Genomic DNA, 17,754 nt, shown 5'->3' with positions numbered 1-17,754 from the left:
TTGATCTCTGATCTTGAATTGATCCTTTAAACGTATCTTATAAATGTGTTAACTTATATATATATATATACTTATATAATAATCCAGTTTATATATCTAATATATTTTTGGAATTAGATGAATTGAATTAAAAATGATATAATTAATAATTTTATTTTAAATAAAACATTTAATATTAACTAAAGATGTTCAAAAAATCAATTTAAAATTCATATGCCATATGAACATGGTGAAATCTATATAAATGAAAATGTTTCTGAGATATAATTATATTTTGTTTTTATTATTATGATCGATTTATTACTGTTTTTCTATTTATAAAAGATATTCTGTATGTTCTTTGCAATTTCTACACATGCTTGGTAATTTTTCCTTAAAGATTTGCGAATTTTAGATTTGCGAAGATTTTCGAAAATATATATATATATAAACTTATTAAATATTAAACTATTTGATAAGCTGAATTCGATTTTGAATTAAATTATTTATCAATGAAGAATTAACATATTTCTGTTATGCCAAATATAGAATGGAAATATGAAATTGAATGAAAAATATTCAAAATATGGTTTATAAATTAAGAGAAACATTTCATGTGTAAAAATCAATAATAAGTCAAGTATGATGTTAATATAAAACAAAAAATAGTCGACTTTTCGATCTATGTTTATTTTAAAGTTTTTTTTTACTGTATTCTGTGTACTATATGAATATTAAATAGTTTTTTTTTTTAAATATATATAAGTATATATATATACATTTAAGTAATTAATTTTTAATGTGCATAATTATAAAGTAAACTTATATATATATATTATAAAATAAAAAAAATTCTTTAATTTAAAATATATATATATATATATACATATGTGTGAATTATATATGAATATTTCAATAAATGCATAATATATATAAATCTTGTTTATTTATTAAGTGGATATTATTTATCAAGCAACATATAGAAACAATATTATATACAATGTAATTCTATCATATACAATTTATTTATATCAATAATTTAAATAATACATAGATATCAAATAATTTTATAGAATATGTGCATCTTATTTTATTAAATAAATTTTAAATACAATATGAATAAAATCACAAATACACATTTATCATAATTCATATTAAATACAAAGTCACATTTTAATTCTTACGTTTTTACATATGAAATTTTTTTATACAATTTATTTGCAGACTTTTTGATTTATTAAATTATGATTCATTTAAATATGAAATCACAATATTGTCAAATTTTAGGTACTGAATTACAATATAAATTAGTATAATATTAAACATTTACAATTTGACATTTATATTTATTATTTAACAAAAAATAATTGCATTGTAATTATTTGTTCATGTATAATAGTTATTTTTATATTTTACTTTTGTACTATTATTTTGAATTAATTGAATATTATTAAAAGAAAAAATTTGAATTCTAGAATTTAATAATAACTAAGTAATAAATATTTTCAATCTTTAAAAACAATAAATTGAATGAATTCAGATATTAATATTTAAATTTTAAAAAAATACTATAGAGATTATATTATTATTTATCTTATTGATTGTAATAATAATATAATAATTTTAATCATATATGTACAATGATTAAATAAATTTGTTTTAAGTATTTTAGTAATATTAATTTCTTATTTTAGAATATAATAATATCTTATATACTGAACATGTTTCAAAATGTCTATTATAATATGATGTCTGTAATTAAAAATAATTAAAAAAACAGATAATGCTCTTATTTTAAAATATATGATATATAGGAACACGTATTATACAATAAAGTTTTAATTAAAAATCGCCTACTATTATGAATTATTTTTCAAATGATGATGACTGATTTTTAATCATAAGTTCTTCTTCCAGAAGAGATATTACTGAATTTAAGACATCAATATCTCGTTGGCGATGTTTTTCAATACAATGTAAACTTTTCGGATCTATATCTGAAATACCGATGTTACAAACAAAGCTGAGTCCGTCCGGAAGTCGTATTACATTTTTATCGACGGTAGATGATATTGCATTTCTATATTAGAAAAAATATATACAAAAAATATATTAATATAAAAATTTAAATAATTAAATAATTCTATATAAAATATAGATATTTCTATAAAATATAATAATTTTTTATCAGAATATCAGTGATAGCATTAATCAATCAATAAATAAATTAATAATATAATTAGCCACTATTCACAGAATAAAATATTTTGGCACTTACGGATTTATTTCTCGAAATGACATTAATATCGAACAATCTCTAGCACATGAAAACAATAAATAATTCTGCAAACATAATAAACTTTCGGTATTTATAGTTAAATATGTTTCTTTTTCGTTACAGTGTATATTATTTTCATTGTGTATTGTGCTATATTTATTGTACCATAAATTATTTTTTTCAATATGCATTGGTATTAAGATTGATTTTTGTATAAGAAAAATATTTTCATTTAATCCATTAATATGTTTGTTGCTACTATAATCGTCATCAAACTTTGATTTTATTGAAGTGGAAATATCTTTGGCACAAGTTTGTATATAAGCTTCTTTTAATATTTCAGGATTTTCTGTAATAGTTTTCTGAAAAAAAATTGTTTTGTTAAGATCTATTGAAATAAATTTGGTGACAGAAAATAGAAATGAAATATGAAATATTAATTCGATAATTTGATAATTATTCGGCAATTATGTGATAATATTACATTCAAATGATATAAATTCTCATACGTATATATATATTTAAATATATAATTATAAAAAATATATAATTAAATGCTACATTGGTAATTAATATAATTTTACGAATATAAAAATAATTTAAAATATTTGTTGCATTTAAGATATTTTTTCATGAATTTTTTTCCAATGGTTTTGTAAAAAAAAAGAAAAAAAATTAATTTGCAGAATGAATAATTCATAAATATTGAATTTAAATTGGATTAAACTTTATTTTTTAATCAGCAGTCGGTTTAATACATGTTAATTAATAATTGGAACTCTGAATTCATCAATTCGAAGTTGAGATTTTATATTCTACTATCTTTTATTTCTATGATATATTACGAAATGTTACCTCAATCGATCAGTACTTTTTAAAATTAGATCTTATTTAATTACAATGTTATATATTAATTAAATAAATATATAATATTTATTTACTTACTTAATTTTTTGTTTGAGATACTTACTTTTTGTTTGAGATAAGATATTCGATGATCGTTAAGTTTAAACATATTTATCATATTAGTATATATTATATCATCATTTAATAATGAATAAAATTTTGAATATGTATTATAAACATATTCTGAACTAATAAAGGGTAGCCTTTGCATACGAAGAATTCGTTCTAGCACTGAATTATTTGGCAATGTTTCACCCTTTAAATCGCACGTCTGTAAAAAATATAATAAGTATAAATATAAATTTATATTTAAATTTTGTTATAACTTTTTACATTAAAAATATTTATTATGTATCCTATTTTGATATTAAAAAAATTTATAATTAAATGTAATTTAAAAGTTTAATAACAAAATTATTTAATATTTACCTCTCCAGCAAAATATAAAAATTTTTTAGTTTTTGCAATTAGATCTGTATTAATATAGGAAGTTGTTTTTAAATCATGTGTATCAGATGTGTATAATTCATAAGAAGAAAATATGTTAGATTTATATTCTTCCAAAATAAATGGATGTAAAAGAGCAGTACAAATCAAATTACAAAATTTATCAATGTATTCCTTCTTTGTAGAATTAACAGAATTACGAAACCAATCAGATAAGGCGCATTCAAGATCGCTCAAAGATGATTCTTGATCATAGATTAGAATACCATTCTTAAAAATTTTTAAATTATTTTGAGGTGACTTTAATAATCCTTTTAATGCTGATTTCATGCGTGTTTCCACTCCAGAAAAGAGATCAAATGGACAATAAGTACTGCGACATGTGATCATCTTCTTCTTTAACTGAAATTATAAATAATTATTAAAATATAATTTAAATATGTTTTATAAAATTAAAATTATAAAAACTATTAATAATTAAATATATATTTATATATATTTATATATTTATTTTTAATATTTATTTTTAATTTTTATTTATTTAATTATTTATTTAATTTTTATTAATATTTATTTTTGAATAAATTACAGAAAAAAATATATTTTATTCATAGAGAAAAAAATGATGAAATAAAAAAAAATAATTATGGATCGACTCCAAAATTAAAAAAAATAAATATTAATATATAAAAATTTTGATTGAGATTTATTTATTAGATTATAAAATTTATATCAAATAAAATGAGGTAGAAATAAAGTGAAACAGTTTAAATTGTTTAAAATATTATCCAATATAAAACATCCATCCAACATTCATCCATAATTATAAATATTTTGTTTTATCTATTATATATTAATCTAACTTTTCTTAAAGAGTTTCTAGTTTTAAAGTTGTTCGTCTTAAATATGAATCCAAAAGCCAAATTGTTTTATTATTCTTAGTTTTCAAAAAATATAAATTTTTATAAAAATATATTTTCAACAAAAATATAATTTTTTTCAGAAATATCTACAAAATTGGATAATACACAACAAATTTGTATTAAATAAACAATTTTTTGTATATTTTTGTATATTATAATATTGTACATTATAATTGTATATTATAATTTTTATATAAAAAATATATAAGTAATACAAAATAAAATAAAAATTAAAACAAAATAAAAATTATACATATCATCTTTTTTTAAAATTTTAATATTTATTCATAATTCAAAATTATAAATGATTATAACTATGAACACTTCATATTCATAAATTTTTCTCTTATGTTTTAAGATTAATTTAAAATTTCTAATGTTTTTAATTTTTAAATAATATTTTATCTTTATCAAAAATGGTGTTTTTACAAAAATTCGTAAAAGAATATATAAAGCAATTTTAAGTGGGGCTCTATGACAATTATTTAATAAATATTAAAAAAATATATTTTTTTAATATTATTACAATATAATTTAATAATAAGTTTCAACGGATTTCTTTTTTTTATGCATCGATTTTTATATTTAATTTGTTATTTATTATCTGAATCGAATATATATCCTATGAATATAAAGCCTGTATATTTGTATTTTTTATTGAATTAAACAAATGAAAAATATATTATGATAATAAAAGTTTTAGAATATAATATTAAATAAATAAATAATATAATAAATAAATATAATAAATATAAATACAAATATACTCTCATTATAATTAAAATTGTAAATTAATTTTAGAAATAATTAATTTTAGAAATTTTAAATAATATTTACAAATATTATTTTTCATTTTAATAACATATATTGATAATATTGACTTTTAAGAAATTTAATAAAAATAGTTGAAATAATGTTTAAATAAATAAATCAAATATGAAATGTTATGTATATTTTTTATTATTTTTAGCTATTAATTCTCTTAATTAAACTAATTTATAAATATTTAATAATTTATTACCTTATAATATTGTGTCAAACAGTAAGGACACTTTTGGAATTTTTGATCAATATCTTGCAAATAGCCTTGTTTTGGTTTAATTTCCACACAAAATGTTTCATTAGTTCGAAAAAGATTTGTATCGAATTTTGTTCGAAGGAATGTGTAGTCTGGAAATTTAGTGGCGTATGTCTCCATAATTTCCTTATTACGACGTTTATCTGAAAATAAAAAAATAAATTTTTGAATATAATTCAATTGATAAAAAATCTTATATTTAGATCTATCTTACGACAAAGAGAAATCAACTAAAATAATGAAAAATAATTTTTCATTTAAAAAAGTCAAATTTTGACTAAAAAAATTCTATATTCTATATTCTACTAACAACTTATTTTTGGCATTTTATTTCATATTATTGGACTGTAAATCTTTAACGTTTAATATTATCTCATTTGAAATAATATTGGATATTTGATTATGGGATAATATCAAATATCCAATAAATTATATATAGGCAAGCTCATGAAATCTGCACAAACATTAAAAAAATGTCTTTATTATTTTAATGCCTTTGTCTTTATTAATTTTTTTATTAAATAAATCACAATAAATTTTTGTACAAGTTAAAATAATTTAGAATAATCTAAAATAATTTTTAAATAATTAAAATAATAAGTAAAGATTTTATATTTATAATTTTGCGTTTTTTTGATGTAATCAAAAAAACTGATATTAATTACACTTAAAGTGTAAAATCAGATATTTGAAAATTTTCGAAAAATTTTTGTAAATAAAACAATTTTTTTAAAAAAGAATATTTTTATTTTCTGATTTTAAAAAATGTAATCTAAGATTTCTAACAATATTTGAAATTTTGTTTTGTTATTTAATTTTTTATTAGCAAGAAAATACATTAAACATTTTATTTACAATTTCTTATTATATAGCTTATTAACAAATCATTTATAAATGACAAATTCTAACCGTACTTCATAATTAAAGAGGATTAAATATGTTCGAATTTTATTGTTTGTTGAATTAATTAATTTTCCTTCAAATGATAAGATAAATAATTTAACAACAAGTGGAACGGAAGAAAGTTGTTGATAAAATAATCATAAAATACGAATATGGAAATACATTTATATGATGGCTGATGTATATATATTGTAATATTGTAGGATAAAAAGTTTCGAAGTGAAAGGTTCATTGAAAACAGTAAAGATGTAAAAGCGGAACAGGATCAAGAAGATCTAAGGTGAAAGGATGTTGTAGCAAATTTTCAAGATAGATAAATCATAAATAAATATAATTGCAAATTTCGTTATGATACATTCGCTTAATTTACCTATATTAATTTGCATCATTATTTGCTACTTACATATATATAAATCAAATTGAATTATTTGTTTTAATAAAAATTTTTAAAATTAATATTTCATTTAAAATAGAAAATGTATTAATATAATATATTCATTTTTAAATATAATATAATATAAATCATTTTAAATGTCATATTATACATTAAATTAAAATTAATGAAGTAAATTTTTAATTTTGATATAATTTTAACTTCACAATACTAATTTTTATATGTAAATATTGTTATTATTTTGTTGTATTAGTATTTTAAAATTTAAAAATTTATAATATGTATTATATCGAGTTTTCTATATTAGTAATAGAAATAAGATTAAATAAGAACTTATATAAATACTAAATTTTTTGAAAATCTTCGCATAATTATAATTTAATTTCTATTTTTTCATTAGAAGAATTTAACCTGCCAAAAAGTTCAAAATTCATCTTTCTTTTTCTCATATTACATTTGTTCATTTTTTTTAATAATTCTTTCATTATAATGTGTTTTTGTGTTATAATTTTACTTAAACCAATTGTAATCTTATTATTATTCTCACTTTTAATTATTCTATTATGTAGTAATTATTTAAAAACACAAATTATTTATTATTTTGTTTATTATTTTTATTTAAATCATATCACTTTTTAGATTAAACAATTAAATTATCCATCATATATAATTTTTATTTTAAAAAAAATTTAATCAATGATAAATAACAAGAAAATATTTTCTTATATTTGATATCGTAATGATTATCAATCTGATTAATCGTATATAACGAATTCCAAAAGTTAATTGATAAAGCTTAATAAATGATTCTTAAAATGATTTCAAGTAATTTTTTCCTTTGTGAAAATTTTCGTTTCAATTTTGTTAACGAATTATTAACTAATTATTAATAACCAATCACAATTCGAGTTGAACTCGAGTCCAGTGATTCGCTAGCGCAATAATAGATACCCGTTACTGCTGTAACAATGAGCGTTTTAATTGGCCAATATTTTTTTAAAGTTGAAACTTTAAATTTAAATTTTTTGAAACTTTTAAATTTTTTTCCAAAGAAAAAAGTTATTTAAAATCAGTAATTTTCAATCAATTTGTGAGAGATTATAATTTCTTGAAAATAGAATTACACGAAAATTCAACAGTTACCTATTGTTTGTATTAATGTAATGGATTATTTATCATATATCATTTTTTATCATAAATAATGAAATAATGGAATAGTATTTATTAAATTATTTTGAACTAAATAATTTAGTTAAGAAATCTATCTATATTTTTTATAACAATCTGTCAGAAACAAAAATATATTTATATAATGGAAAGGAATGTTGAAATTAGAATAGATGAATTCTATATTTTTAGAGATCTATTGAAAAAACTTTTCGCAAGATTTTACACATTAAAGAAGAGTCGAGTTTGTCAAAAAAAATTATATATTTCACAGAATATTGACAAAAATTGATATTGAAATTTTATTATTTAAGAGTTAAATTTTATATTAATAATTAGATATTTTAAATTGAAATGTTGTATTATCAAGCATAAAAACAGTCATGCTGAAAATGTAAACAAACAATTTACTTGTTCCGTTTTGTATTTGCATCTTGTATTATCAGTAAATAACGAATATTAAAAATTTAAATTTGCAAAAATCTAAAGATACAAAAAAATAAATATTTTTGAGTAATGTAAAAATATACAAAATATTATAATAAATTTAAGAGATGAAATAAATAAATCTTCTTGCTGTTTTTATTATACATATTTAATCATATCGATCTGTAACATTTAATTAAATTTAGATTTTAAAATTGTATTTAATAATATCATTAAAAATCCAATACACAACGTGGAATCCAATACACAATTGTGGAATATAAAACTGATGATTCAGAATATTATAAGTTAAAATTGTACGTGCAATATTATTTATAAATTACTGAGCACTTGATACATTTTTAGATACAAATGAATGAACATTATAATTTTAACTCTCGGGAGGTCATAATATAAAAATATAAATTACTTTTTTAGAATATAGAGTATTAAAAAAAAAATCCAATATTTTAAGGACTATTAAGATTAGCAAAAAATATTCAATCAAGAATTGACTAGAAGAATTCAATCAAGGATTGACTAGAACATTGTCTTATAGTCAATCCTTTCGATATAAAATGATAAAATCGATTTTTATCATTCGATATCATGTATGAATTTTTTTTGCAATACATTAAATATAAACAAAGATCGATTCAGGAAAACATTAATTCAAAATTTGTAACATAATTATTATTAATATTACTAATATTAACTAATATTAACAGATATTGCATAAATGCGAACAAAATAAAAATTATTAGTATACAAAAAATGCACATATGTTATTTTGATGTACGAATAATAAACAGACATGAATTAAGAGAAGACTCGAGAATAATATTCAATACTAAATGAACATTTGCACTTTATTTGCATGTATAAAATGATTTTTGTTAATGTTAATTAATAATGATAATATTAATAATTATGTTGACAATGTTGAATTGCTTTTGAATCAATTTGAATTAATTCGTTTACATTTATTTTAATATCGCGAAGGAATTACGATGCCGAACGTTCAATGATAAAAATCGATTTTACATCAAAAGGATTGATTGCAGGATCTATAGTGATCGGACATATTTTTTTTTTTTTTTTTGCTTATTAGCAATAAAAATTTTTTAGAGTCTTAAATCTTTTTTTTAATATCGTATATTATAATTTTTGAAAATGTGATTTAATAATACAATATATATATAAGATATCCCAAAAAATGTAGAAACATTTGTTAATTAATTTTTGAATAATTTCAAATAATATTTTCCTTAACAAAGAAAAAATTTTCATTTACAAGTTTGTTAATGAGTTATTAATAAAAAACATTGATTAATAGAATGTATAATTTAATTTGTCAATCAAGCATTAACAAATTCAAACAACATCAAAGAAAGTATATTGAACATTATAATTTATTTATTGCTCATGATATAATTCGATAAATAATTTTTTCAATAAAAAGAAGAAGAGAAAAAAAATTCAAAATTATCTCAAGAATCATTAATTTTAACTAATTTCTAGGATATATATATCTTAGAATAATGTATAACATTGACGATAATTCATATACTTGGTAATTTTAATATAAATTCTTTTTAATTTATTAAACAATAAAACAAATAATCAAATAATAAAAATAATGCGCATTATTGAAAAACAAAAATAAATAAAATAATTTATATTACATCAAGATACAAAAAATAAATATCTAGTAAATATTTAATAAAAATCAACTATACAAATTTAAACAAATTTTCTTAATTGAAAGAAGAAATAGCATAATTACAATATTAAAAATAATATTGAATCATTATGAAAAAAATATTAAATAAACAAATAAATATACGTAGAATTTTATAACTCCAATATTAAATTACATATTTACAAATTAACCATCAGTTAATCATTAATAAATCAATAAGTTCATGTTTAAAAATTATATCATTAAAATCTATATCATAATGTATATCTATTATATATCTACTATTATAATGTATCATAATGTATTTTTGTACTTTGATAATTTTTACAATATGAATTATTTCTTTATTTCTTTCAATAATATCATATATTTTTTGTTATCGCTTGATGTTTAATGGAATTGATTTAAGAATTAAAATAATTAAAATATGGTATTTCCTTACAATACGGTTAATAAGTGTTAATATCATTTATCTATTAAAATGTATTGTTATTATTCGACTTATAGATGAGAATGTACTTCCGCCGACGGCATAGCATGTTCTTGTGTGCATTTTGTGTCGCAATTCATTACGATCGACGCAGTCGCAATTCCAATATCCAGTGCATCGTTGCATATCAGTCAGTACACATATCCGACAATTTACCGCAATGACGGATTCAAATTTCGATGAATCTTTGAATATTGAAACTTTTATCGAAGAAATTGAAAACTATCTAGAGATTTGAAATCTCATTGCAAAATATTATCACGAGAAAAAAAAGTGTGTGGATAAATAGTTTGTCGTGTTTTCTGTGAAAATTTTGATGAAAATTGAACGAGATTCGTAAGAATGAAATATGTAAGCACGTATATTTCATTATTTAATACGAAATTTTGCAATATGGATATTACAAATAATATCAATGAAAAGAAGTTAATTTATTTAATTATTTTTATTATTTAATTATTTTTTTATATTGTTAAATTATTTGATAAGATTAATATTCTATTAACATTAATATAAGATTAATATTTAAATAATTATATTGTAATAATTTAATTTTATTATTTAATAAATACAGTTGAATTTTGATAAATAGAATCTAATAAATTTGAAACTTCTAATAGATTCGATTTATGAAGATTTAAACCTTTTATTTTAAATTTCATATCTTTTAAATTATAAAGATTTTATTTTATCATGACTTTGTTAAAAAGATTATGATAAAAATTCAACACAAGAGATTTTTCACAAAAATTAATTTTTTCATTCAAAAATTCCAAAAAGAAAAAAATCCGAAAATATTGGTTTTTTCAGGCATTCGGAAATTATTATAACAATGAAAGGAAAAGATAGAAATAAATTATTAACAAATTATGATATTACTTTGAATTATTAAAAAATGAATTAGTTTAAATTCGAATTGCAGAGATAAGGTAATATATTTAAACATGTAGCAAATAATTCAACTTAAAGTTATACATTCGACTTCTAAAGATCTAATGTTATAGGAGCAAATAGAAATGAAATTATAATTTTATAAAAATTTGAGTTAAAGAAATTCGAATGTGTAGTAAAAAAGTCGATATTGTTTTGTTAATGAATATATTTTATTGAAAAGAAATAGAATGCAACTATTTTGAATATAATTTTTTTATACTTCAAAAATAAAAAATATATACAGTTTATTTATTTCTCGCTTTTATCTATTGAATAAAGATATTCTTAAGATATCCTATCTACGTTAATAAGTCTCATATATAGATCCATTTTTTTTGGGGTAGTTGTGCAATACTAGAATACAGCATTGCACACATATCTTTGACAATATAATGGCATTATATATTTTTTCGCGCATTTTTAAAAATATAGGATTGCTGCATTTATAATTTTGATGTTTCAATGTATCATTTCATATGAATCATTATATATATTCTTGATATTAAATATTTGAGTCTTAAAATGATAATTTTTTCAAATAGCCTGTCTCTCGAAATAAAAATTTTTATTCAAAAATAAAAATATATATTTCTACAGTTTTGGAATAGAACTACAGAAGAATGTTACGATAAAATGAGAAAAAATATTTAAATTTATTATTTTTTGAAAAAAAAATTCATAAGTACAAAAATTAAATTTGTCATTCGATAAGATCAGGTGCATAACACGACGTTATTATGATTTCGTTCTTGTAATTCAGTAGGTTAGATTAGCATAAATTAGGTTAGGTTAGATTTATATTTTTAATCTATAATGATATTATTGTCACATTCTTCTGGATGCATCTACAAAATAGAATTAAATGCATATAAATATAAATATATTATATGCATACAACATAATATTCTTTGCAATTCTGTTGAGATATTTTTATGCAATTCCGCAGATTTATGTTTCCTAAGTGTTCTCTACACGATGAGATTTATCTCAAGACATGTATCGCTAGCGTTGGGAACAAACCGAGGCAAGTTTTAAGTGTACTTTATATAGAACAGATTCAAAATGAATGTGAGTAATTTCGATTCTATTATTAGTTGCGAGATATATCAAATCTCATCGTGTGGGGTGTACTTAAGACTCAATACAAACGGCCGATTTTCATCTCGTTACGATAAGTATCGAAGATAGTTTATATTTCTGTTATATATATATAATGTTATAATCTAGCTATGAAAACAAAGATACTGAATTGTAAGCTTGCAATAGAATTACAACATTGTTTGTGTGCATCTAATCTAAAATATTTGCCAACGTAAAATATACCACAAATGAGAAATCTTTATATATAGGAACAATTAAAAATTAAAATTAAATAATAAATATAATATCCTATCTTACCTCCTAGTACTTTGAAAGATATAACAAAATTGAAATATGTATAATTTTCTGTGTTTTTGTTAAGAAAAATAGAAAATTTAAATTTTTAAGATAAAACATAAATTAAAAAAAGATTGATTTAGTTTAAAGTTTTTATTCTGTTCATAAGATAAATTAAGATTTTATACTATTTTATATTATTAATATATATATTTAATATACTTTTTTTAATATATTTAATATATAATTTATAATATATATATAACTGTATATTTTATATTGTGAAATAAAATTAGTATTTATTACATATATAGTATATTCCGTTGGATATTTGAATATTTCACGAAGGAAATAATCAAAAAAATAGAAGAGTTATTTGCTTGGAAGGGAGACATTTTATAATATAAATTAGTTTTTTGCAAATAATGGAGGAGATTTTAATTTCAACTTCATTTTGTGAAATGAAATCGTATGATTTTAAATAAGTTAATCGACTTATTAACATTTCGCTAATATCATAATTTAAGCATTCTTTATAATGTATTTGAATATATTATTGAATATATAATTGAAATATACTATTGAAGAGATAATTAAAAGTGATTATTATTATTTTTTCAATTCTTTGAATTTTTTAATTGAAATATTTTTTAAATCAATAATTTTTCAACATAAATAGATTAAAACTTTTTTAAAAGAAATTATCTAGATAAATCGATCAATTCATTCAAATTTGCACTTTATGATGCAATTATTTATTAACGATTTTTATTAAAACATTTAAATATATTTTTTTTTATTGAACTTTAATTGCTAATAAGATATTTGAATATATTTAGTTAAGTGAAATATCCTGAATAATGTTAAAAATATGTAATAATTATATAAATTTTTTTTTGTTATAAATTATATAATAAGAATCTTATTAAAAAACATAAGTAATTTTATATATTTTTTTTTTTCGTACAAATATAATTGCCTAAATTAATAGTGGCATTCTTTTTATTAATTTTTTAAATAATCCTATAGTAATGTTTTTTCAAATTTCTTTATATATAATTTCTTTTTTCAAGCAATGCAAAGAATTATTCTTTTTTGAATTTTTATTATATCTTCAAATAAATTTAAAACACTGATTACAAATTTCATTGTAGTTGACAATATCAATTTTTTATTTAGTTTTCTCCATATATAAACTCGTTTTGTATTAAAAAATTTGATCTCGATTCTTCACTTTATTTTATAACACGTTTTCCTAATCATTAACGCTTCAGTTTTTATATTTTTGCTCATTCTAACTATTTTTTTCTTATTTTGAAATCTTATTATATAAATGTAATTTTCTTATAATAATATGATAGCTTGCTTGTCGTCATCTCGATTTGATTTTTTTGTTCTTTGTTGAATTCTGCGGTAATTTTTGTTGCTATTAACTTTCTATTGCATTTATTGTATGTTTATTTTCATTTCCTATTGTTTCTTTCTTAGTTTTTTTTCGTATATAAATTATTAAAATTTTGTGATTGTATCATTATGGTAATTTTTTAAATAAAATATCTTGTTTTTTTTAATAGAATATCCTACTTTTGCAAGAATAATAATAATCGAATGTTTATAATATATCAAATAATTAATTATTTTTTAATTATTTAATGTCAATCAAATGCATTGTCGAATGAACAAAGAAAAAAAAGAATCTATTGTTTTTTTATCTCTGTTCAGTCAGAAACCTCCTATAAAATACTTATGAAATCTATCAATGCTAAAATTTGTGAGATATTCAAGTTCTCTATGAATAAATACTAATTATAAATATAATGATATTAATTCATTCCTTAATATATTTTGGATGCTAATTGCTGTAATGTTATGTATTTATAAAGAGTGTTAATATATTTAACATATTATTCGAGAATCGATTTTATATCAAAATAAATACAAAAATTGATGTACAAAATTTGATTGAGATTTATTTATTAATATAGTAATTTAAATTTAACATGAAGTAAAATAAAAACAATAGAGAAATATTTTCTTCATCTAATGTAAACTTAAATTGATTATAATTTAATAAATGAATCTTAACAAATAATTATTTTTGTATACTCATTTTCATGTTTATTTGATCTCTAAAATTAATCCAAAAATGTGTTTCATGAATATATTAACATCATATAAACAATTGATAAGTACAATTGTTTATATGATGTAATAAATACATACTAACGTATATAATGAAAATATTTAATTAGTAAGATATAAATAAATAGCATTCAATGTATTGAAAAATTTTTATTAAAATTTTGTTAAAATTTTATTTTAACTATTTGGAAAAATATTTGAAATTAAAATTTTATATATTTTATATTTAGTTCTTCTTTCTATCACTTTCTTAAATTTCAATTAATCAATATTTTTCGGAAAAAGAGTTAAAAATAATAATTTTCAAATTAATATTATAAAATAAATATATATAATAATTATCATAAAATATAATAATATAATAATAATATATAATAAATATAATATATAATATATTATATAATAAGTATAATAATATAATAATATCATAAAATCAATCCAGAAAATTGTGTTTACATTTTAATAATAATTTTCAAATTAAGCAAGTATCCAATAATTTATAGATGAGACTATACATATCTTTTGTGGCGGGAACGTAGGATCATGCGCATTAGAAATGTAAACCTGTCGAGTCATCAACTCGTGTAAATGACACTGCAGTAAAATTCTAATGGTGTTAATATTGTTCGTACGCATCTAGTCCAATTCATAATTCATATTTTGAATGGCAATTCTGGTGCAACTGTGCAGCGATCATACGAAAAGAAATCGTATATACATGTATAAAGAAATCGTATATATATATATAAGGAATTGTATATTTAATGAATACATCTTGATTTTTAAATCTATCTCGAGATCTTACAAAATTATAAAGAACATAATATGCAAGAATTAACAGTAAAATTCGTAATATATAAGTACTTTTAAAAATCATTTTGACCATTTTCAAAATACGTTTCTCTTTGAAAAATTGTGTATTGATGATATATGTTCACTATTCAAAATTTTTTTTAAAATAGATCTATATGAAATGCTTTTTTTCTTTATGATTTAAGCTACATCGAAACAAACTTCTAAACAATTTTTTAATAAATTGTGGAATAATCTTCAATATTTTACTATTGATTTAAATTAAATTACAGCTAAATTCGATAAATAAAAAGCATATTTTAATACCTTTTTATTAATTATTTTTTTATTATTTAATTAAAAAGTTTTTTAAAAGAAAATTATTTTGATGGTATTAATAACACTTAGACTAATGCAATGGCGGTATTAAAAAATATTTCACAAAATCATTTTCAAAATTATTTTGAATGATAAAAAAGACATTGATGTATATTGATTATAGTTTTATAAAAGAAAAGTAACTCCAGTAATATTTAGTGATAAAATATATGAGAAATTTTATTATTATTTTATTCTCAGAAAAATACATTATTAGATATATTTTAATTAGTTCTGTAGCTAAATTAATATTGATAATTAGATTGCAAATTTATTTATACGGACAATTTATGCACATGCATATTTTTATAAAAAATAGATAAAAAAATATCATTAGACGATTCTGAAATGTATTTCTTATTTTATATAGTGTATATATATTTTATATAATGTACACAATTTCATATATACTACATATATTTTGCATGTTGTATACATATTTTTTTCATATTTTACGGATTATAGAATAATTAACAAATTAACGTGATACCAATGATTTTCTCATAATTCTTTTAATTTTCCAAATTACATATATATGTACATGTTAAGAAGATTTCATATTATTACATGATAGTATTTTCATAATAATATGTATATCAATATCGTTCATTGGAACGTTTTAAAATATGTAAACAATATGTAATAGTATTATACATGTACATTGAAATTTGAAATATCACAATAAATTATTCTGTAACGTTAATCAGCAAGCGTTAGTTAATAGAATTTAATTAGTCTTATTTTATTAAATGCTTTGTCAAATTTAAAAAATATTAAATATAAAATATGATATATAATGAAAAAAATCAACATGTTAATGAATTATATAAAATTAATAATATTTTAAATATTAGGAATAGCTGATAGATCAAATAAAATCAAGCTACGATATTGACAAAAAAATATGCACTTACAATGTCTTATGAACGTTAAATAGTTTAATACAAATTACAAATTAATTTAAAAAAATATTATTACTGGAAATATATTTATTTATATTTATAAAAAAATTAAAATTATATATTCAAATTATAATAAATAATAAATAACGATATTGATTCATATATCTTATATTTTGTTTTTTATATTTTGTATATATTATGTTTTATATTTTATATATTTTTTAAATATATTTCACATATATATATTACAAATAATTTACATGTTTTAATATATTATAATTGATATAACTTGATATAATAAACTTCCACAGATTATTGATAATTTTTTAAAAAATTTTCTATTTAACAAAATATTAAATGAATTCTTTATCCTTTTGTAAATCCAAATCAAATTATAATTAATATAAAATTTAAAAAAAAAATTTTTTTTTTTAAATGTTTTTCTTTTATAAACTCTCATAATTTATTTAAAATGAAAATGCTTTATTTTTAATTTATAATTTGCACAATAATATCGTGAACAAACTACTGAAAAAT

At 18.6% G+C, this 17,754-nt stretch overlaps 1 protein-coding gene and 1 long non-coding RNA gene across 2 annotated transcripts in view; one reads left to right on the top strand and one right to left on the bottom strand.

Moving 5' to 3' along the window:
* Positions 1-906: 906 nt before the first annotated feature.
* Positions 907-17,754, bottom strand: part of LOC107999585 (uncharacterized) — a 60,377-nt gene continuing 43,529 nt past the window's right edge. Inside the window, exons 4-8 of the mRNA XM_017059512.3 lie at positions 5,555-5,754; positions 3,593-4,012; positions 3,228-3,434; positions 2,258-2,619; positions 907-2,059 (exon numbers count right to left, since the gene is read on the bottom strand). Coding sequence (XP_016915001.1) covers positions 1,846-2,059; positions 2,258-2,619; positions 3,228-3,434; positions 3,593-4,012; positions 5,555-5,754 — 1,403 coding nt within the window. The 3' untranslated portion in view covers positions 907-1,845. The remainder of the gene's footprint in view (positions 2,060-2,257; positions 2,620-3,227; positions 3,435-3,592; positions 4,013-5,554; positions 5,755-17,754) is intronic.
* Positions 10,788-17,754, top strand: part of LOC133665737 (uncharacterized) — a 46,058-nt gene continuing 39,091 nt past the window's right edge. The window contains exon 1 of the long non-coding RNA XR_009828984.1: positions 10,788-11,044. This is a non-coding gene — a long non-coding RNA (uncharacterized LOC133665737). The remainder of the gene's footprint in view (positions 11,045-17,754) is intronic.

This window comes from Apis cerana, linkage group LG2, assembly GCF_029169275.1.
Source record: "Apis cerana isolate GH-2021 linkage group LG2, AcerK_1.0, whole genome shotgun sequence".
Lineage (NCBI taxonomy): Eukaryota > Metazoa > Arthropoda > Insecta > Hymenoptera > Apidae > Apis > Apis cerana.
Note: the sequence above shows the minus strand (reverse complement) of the source record. Positions and strands in the feature narration are given on the sequence as shown.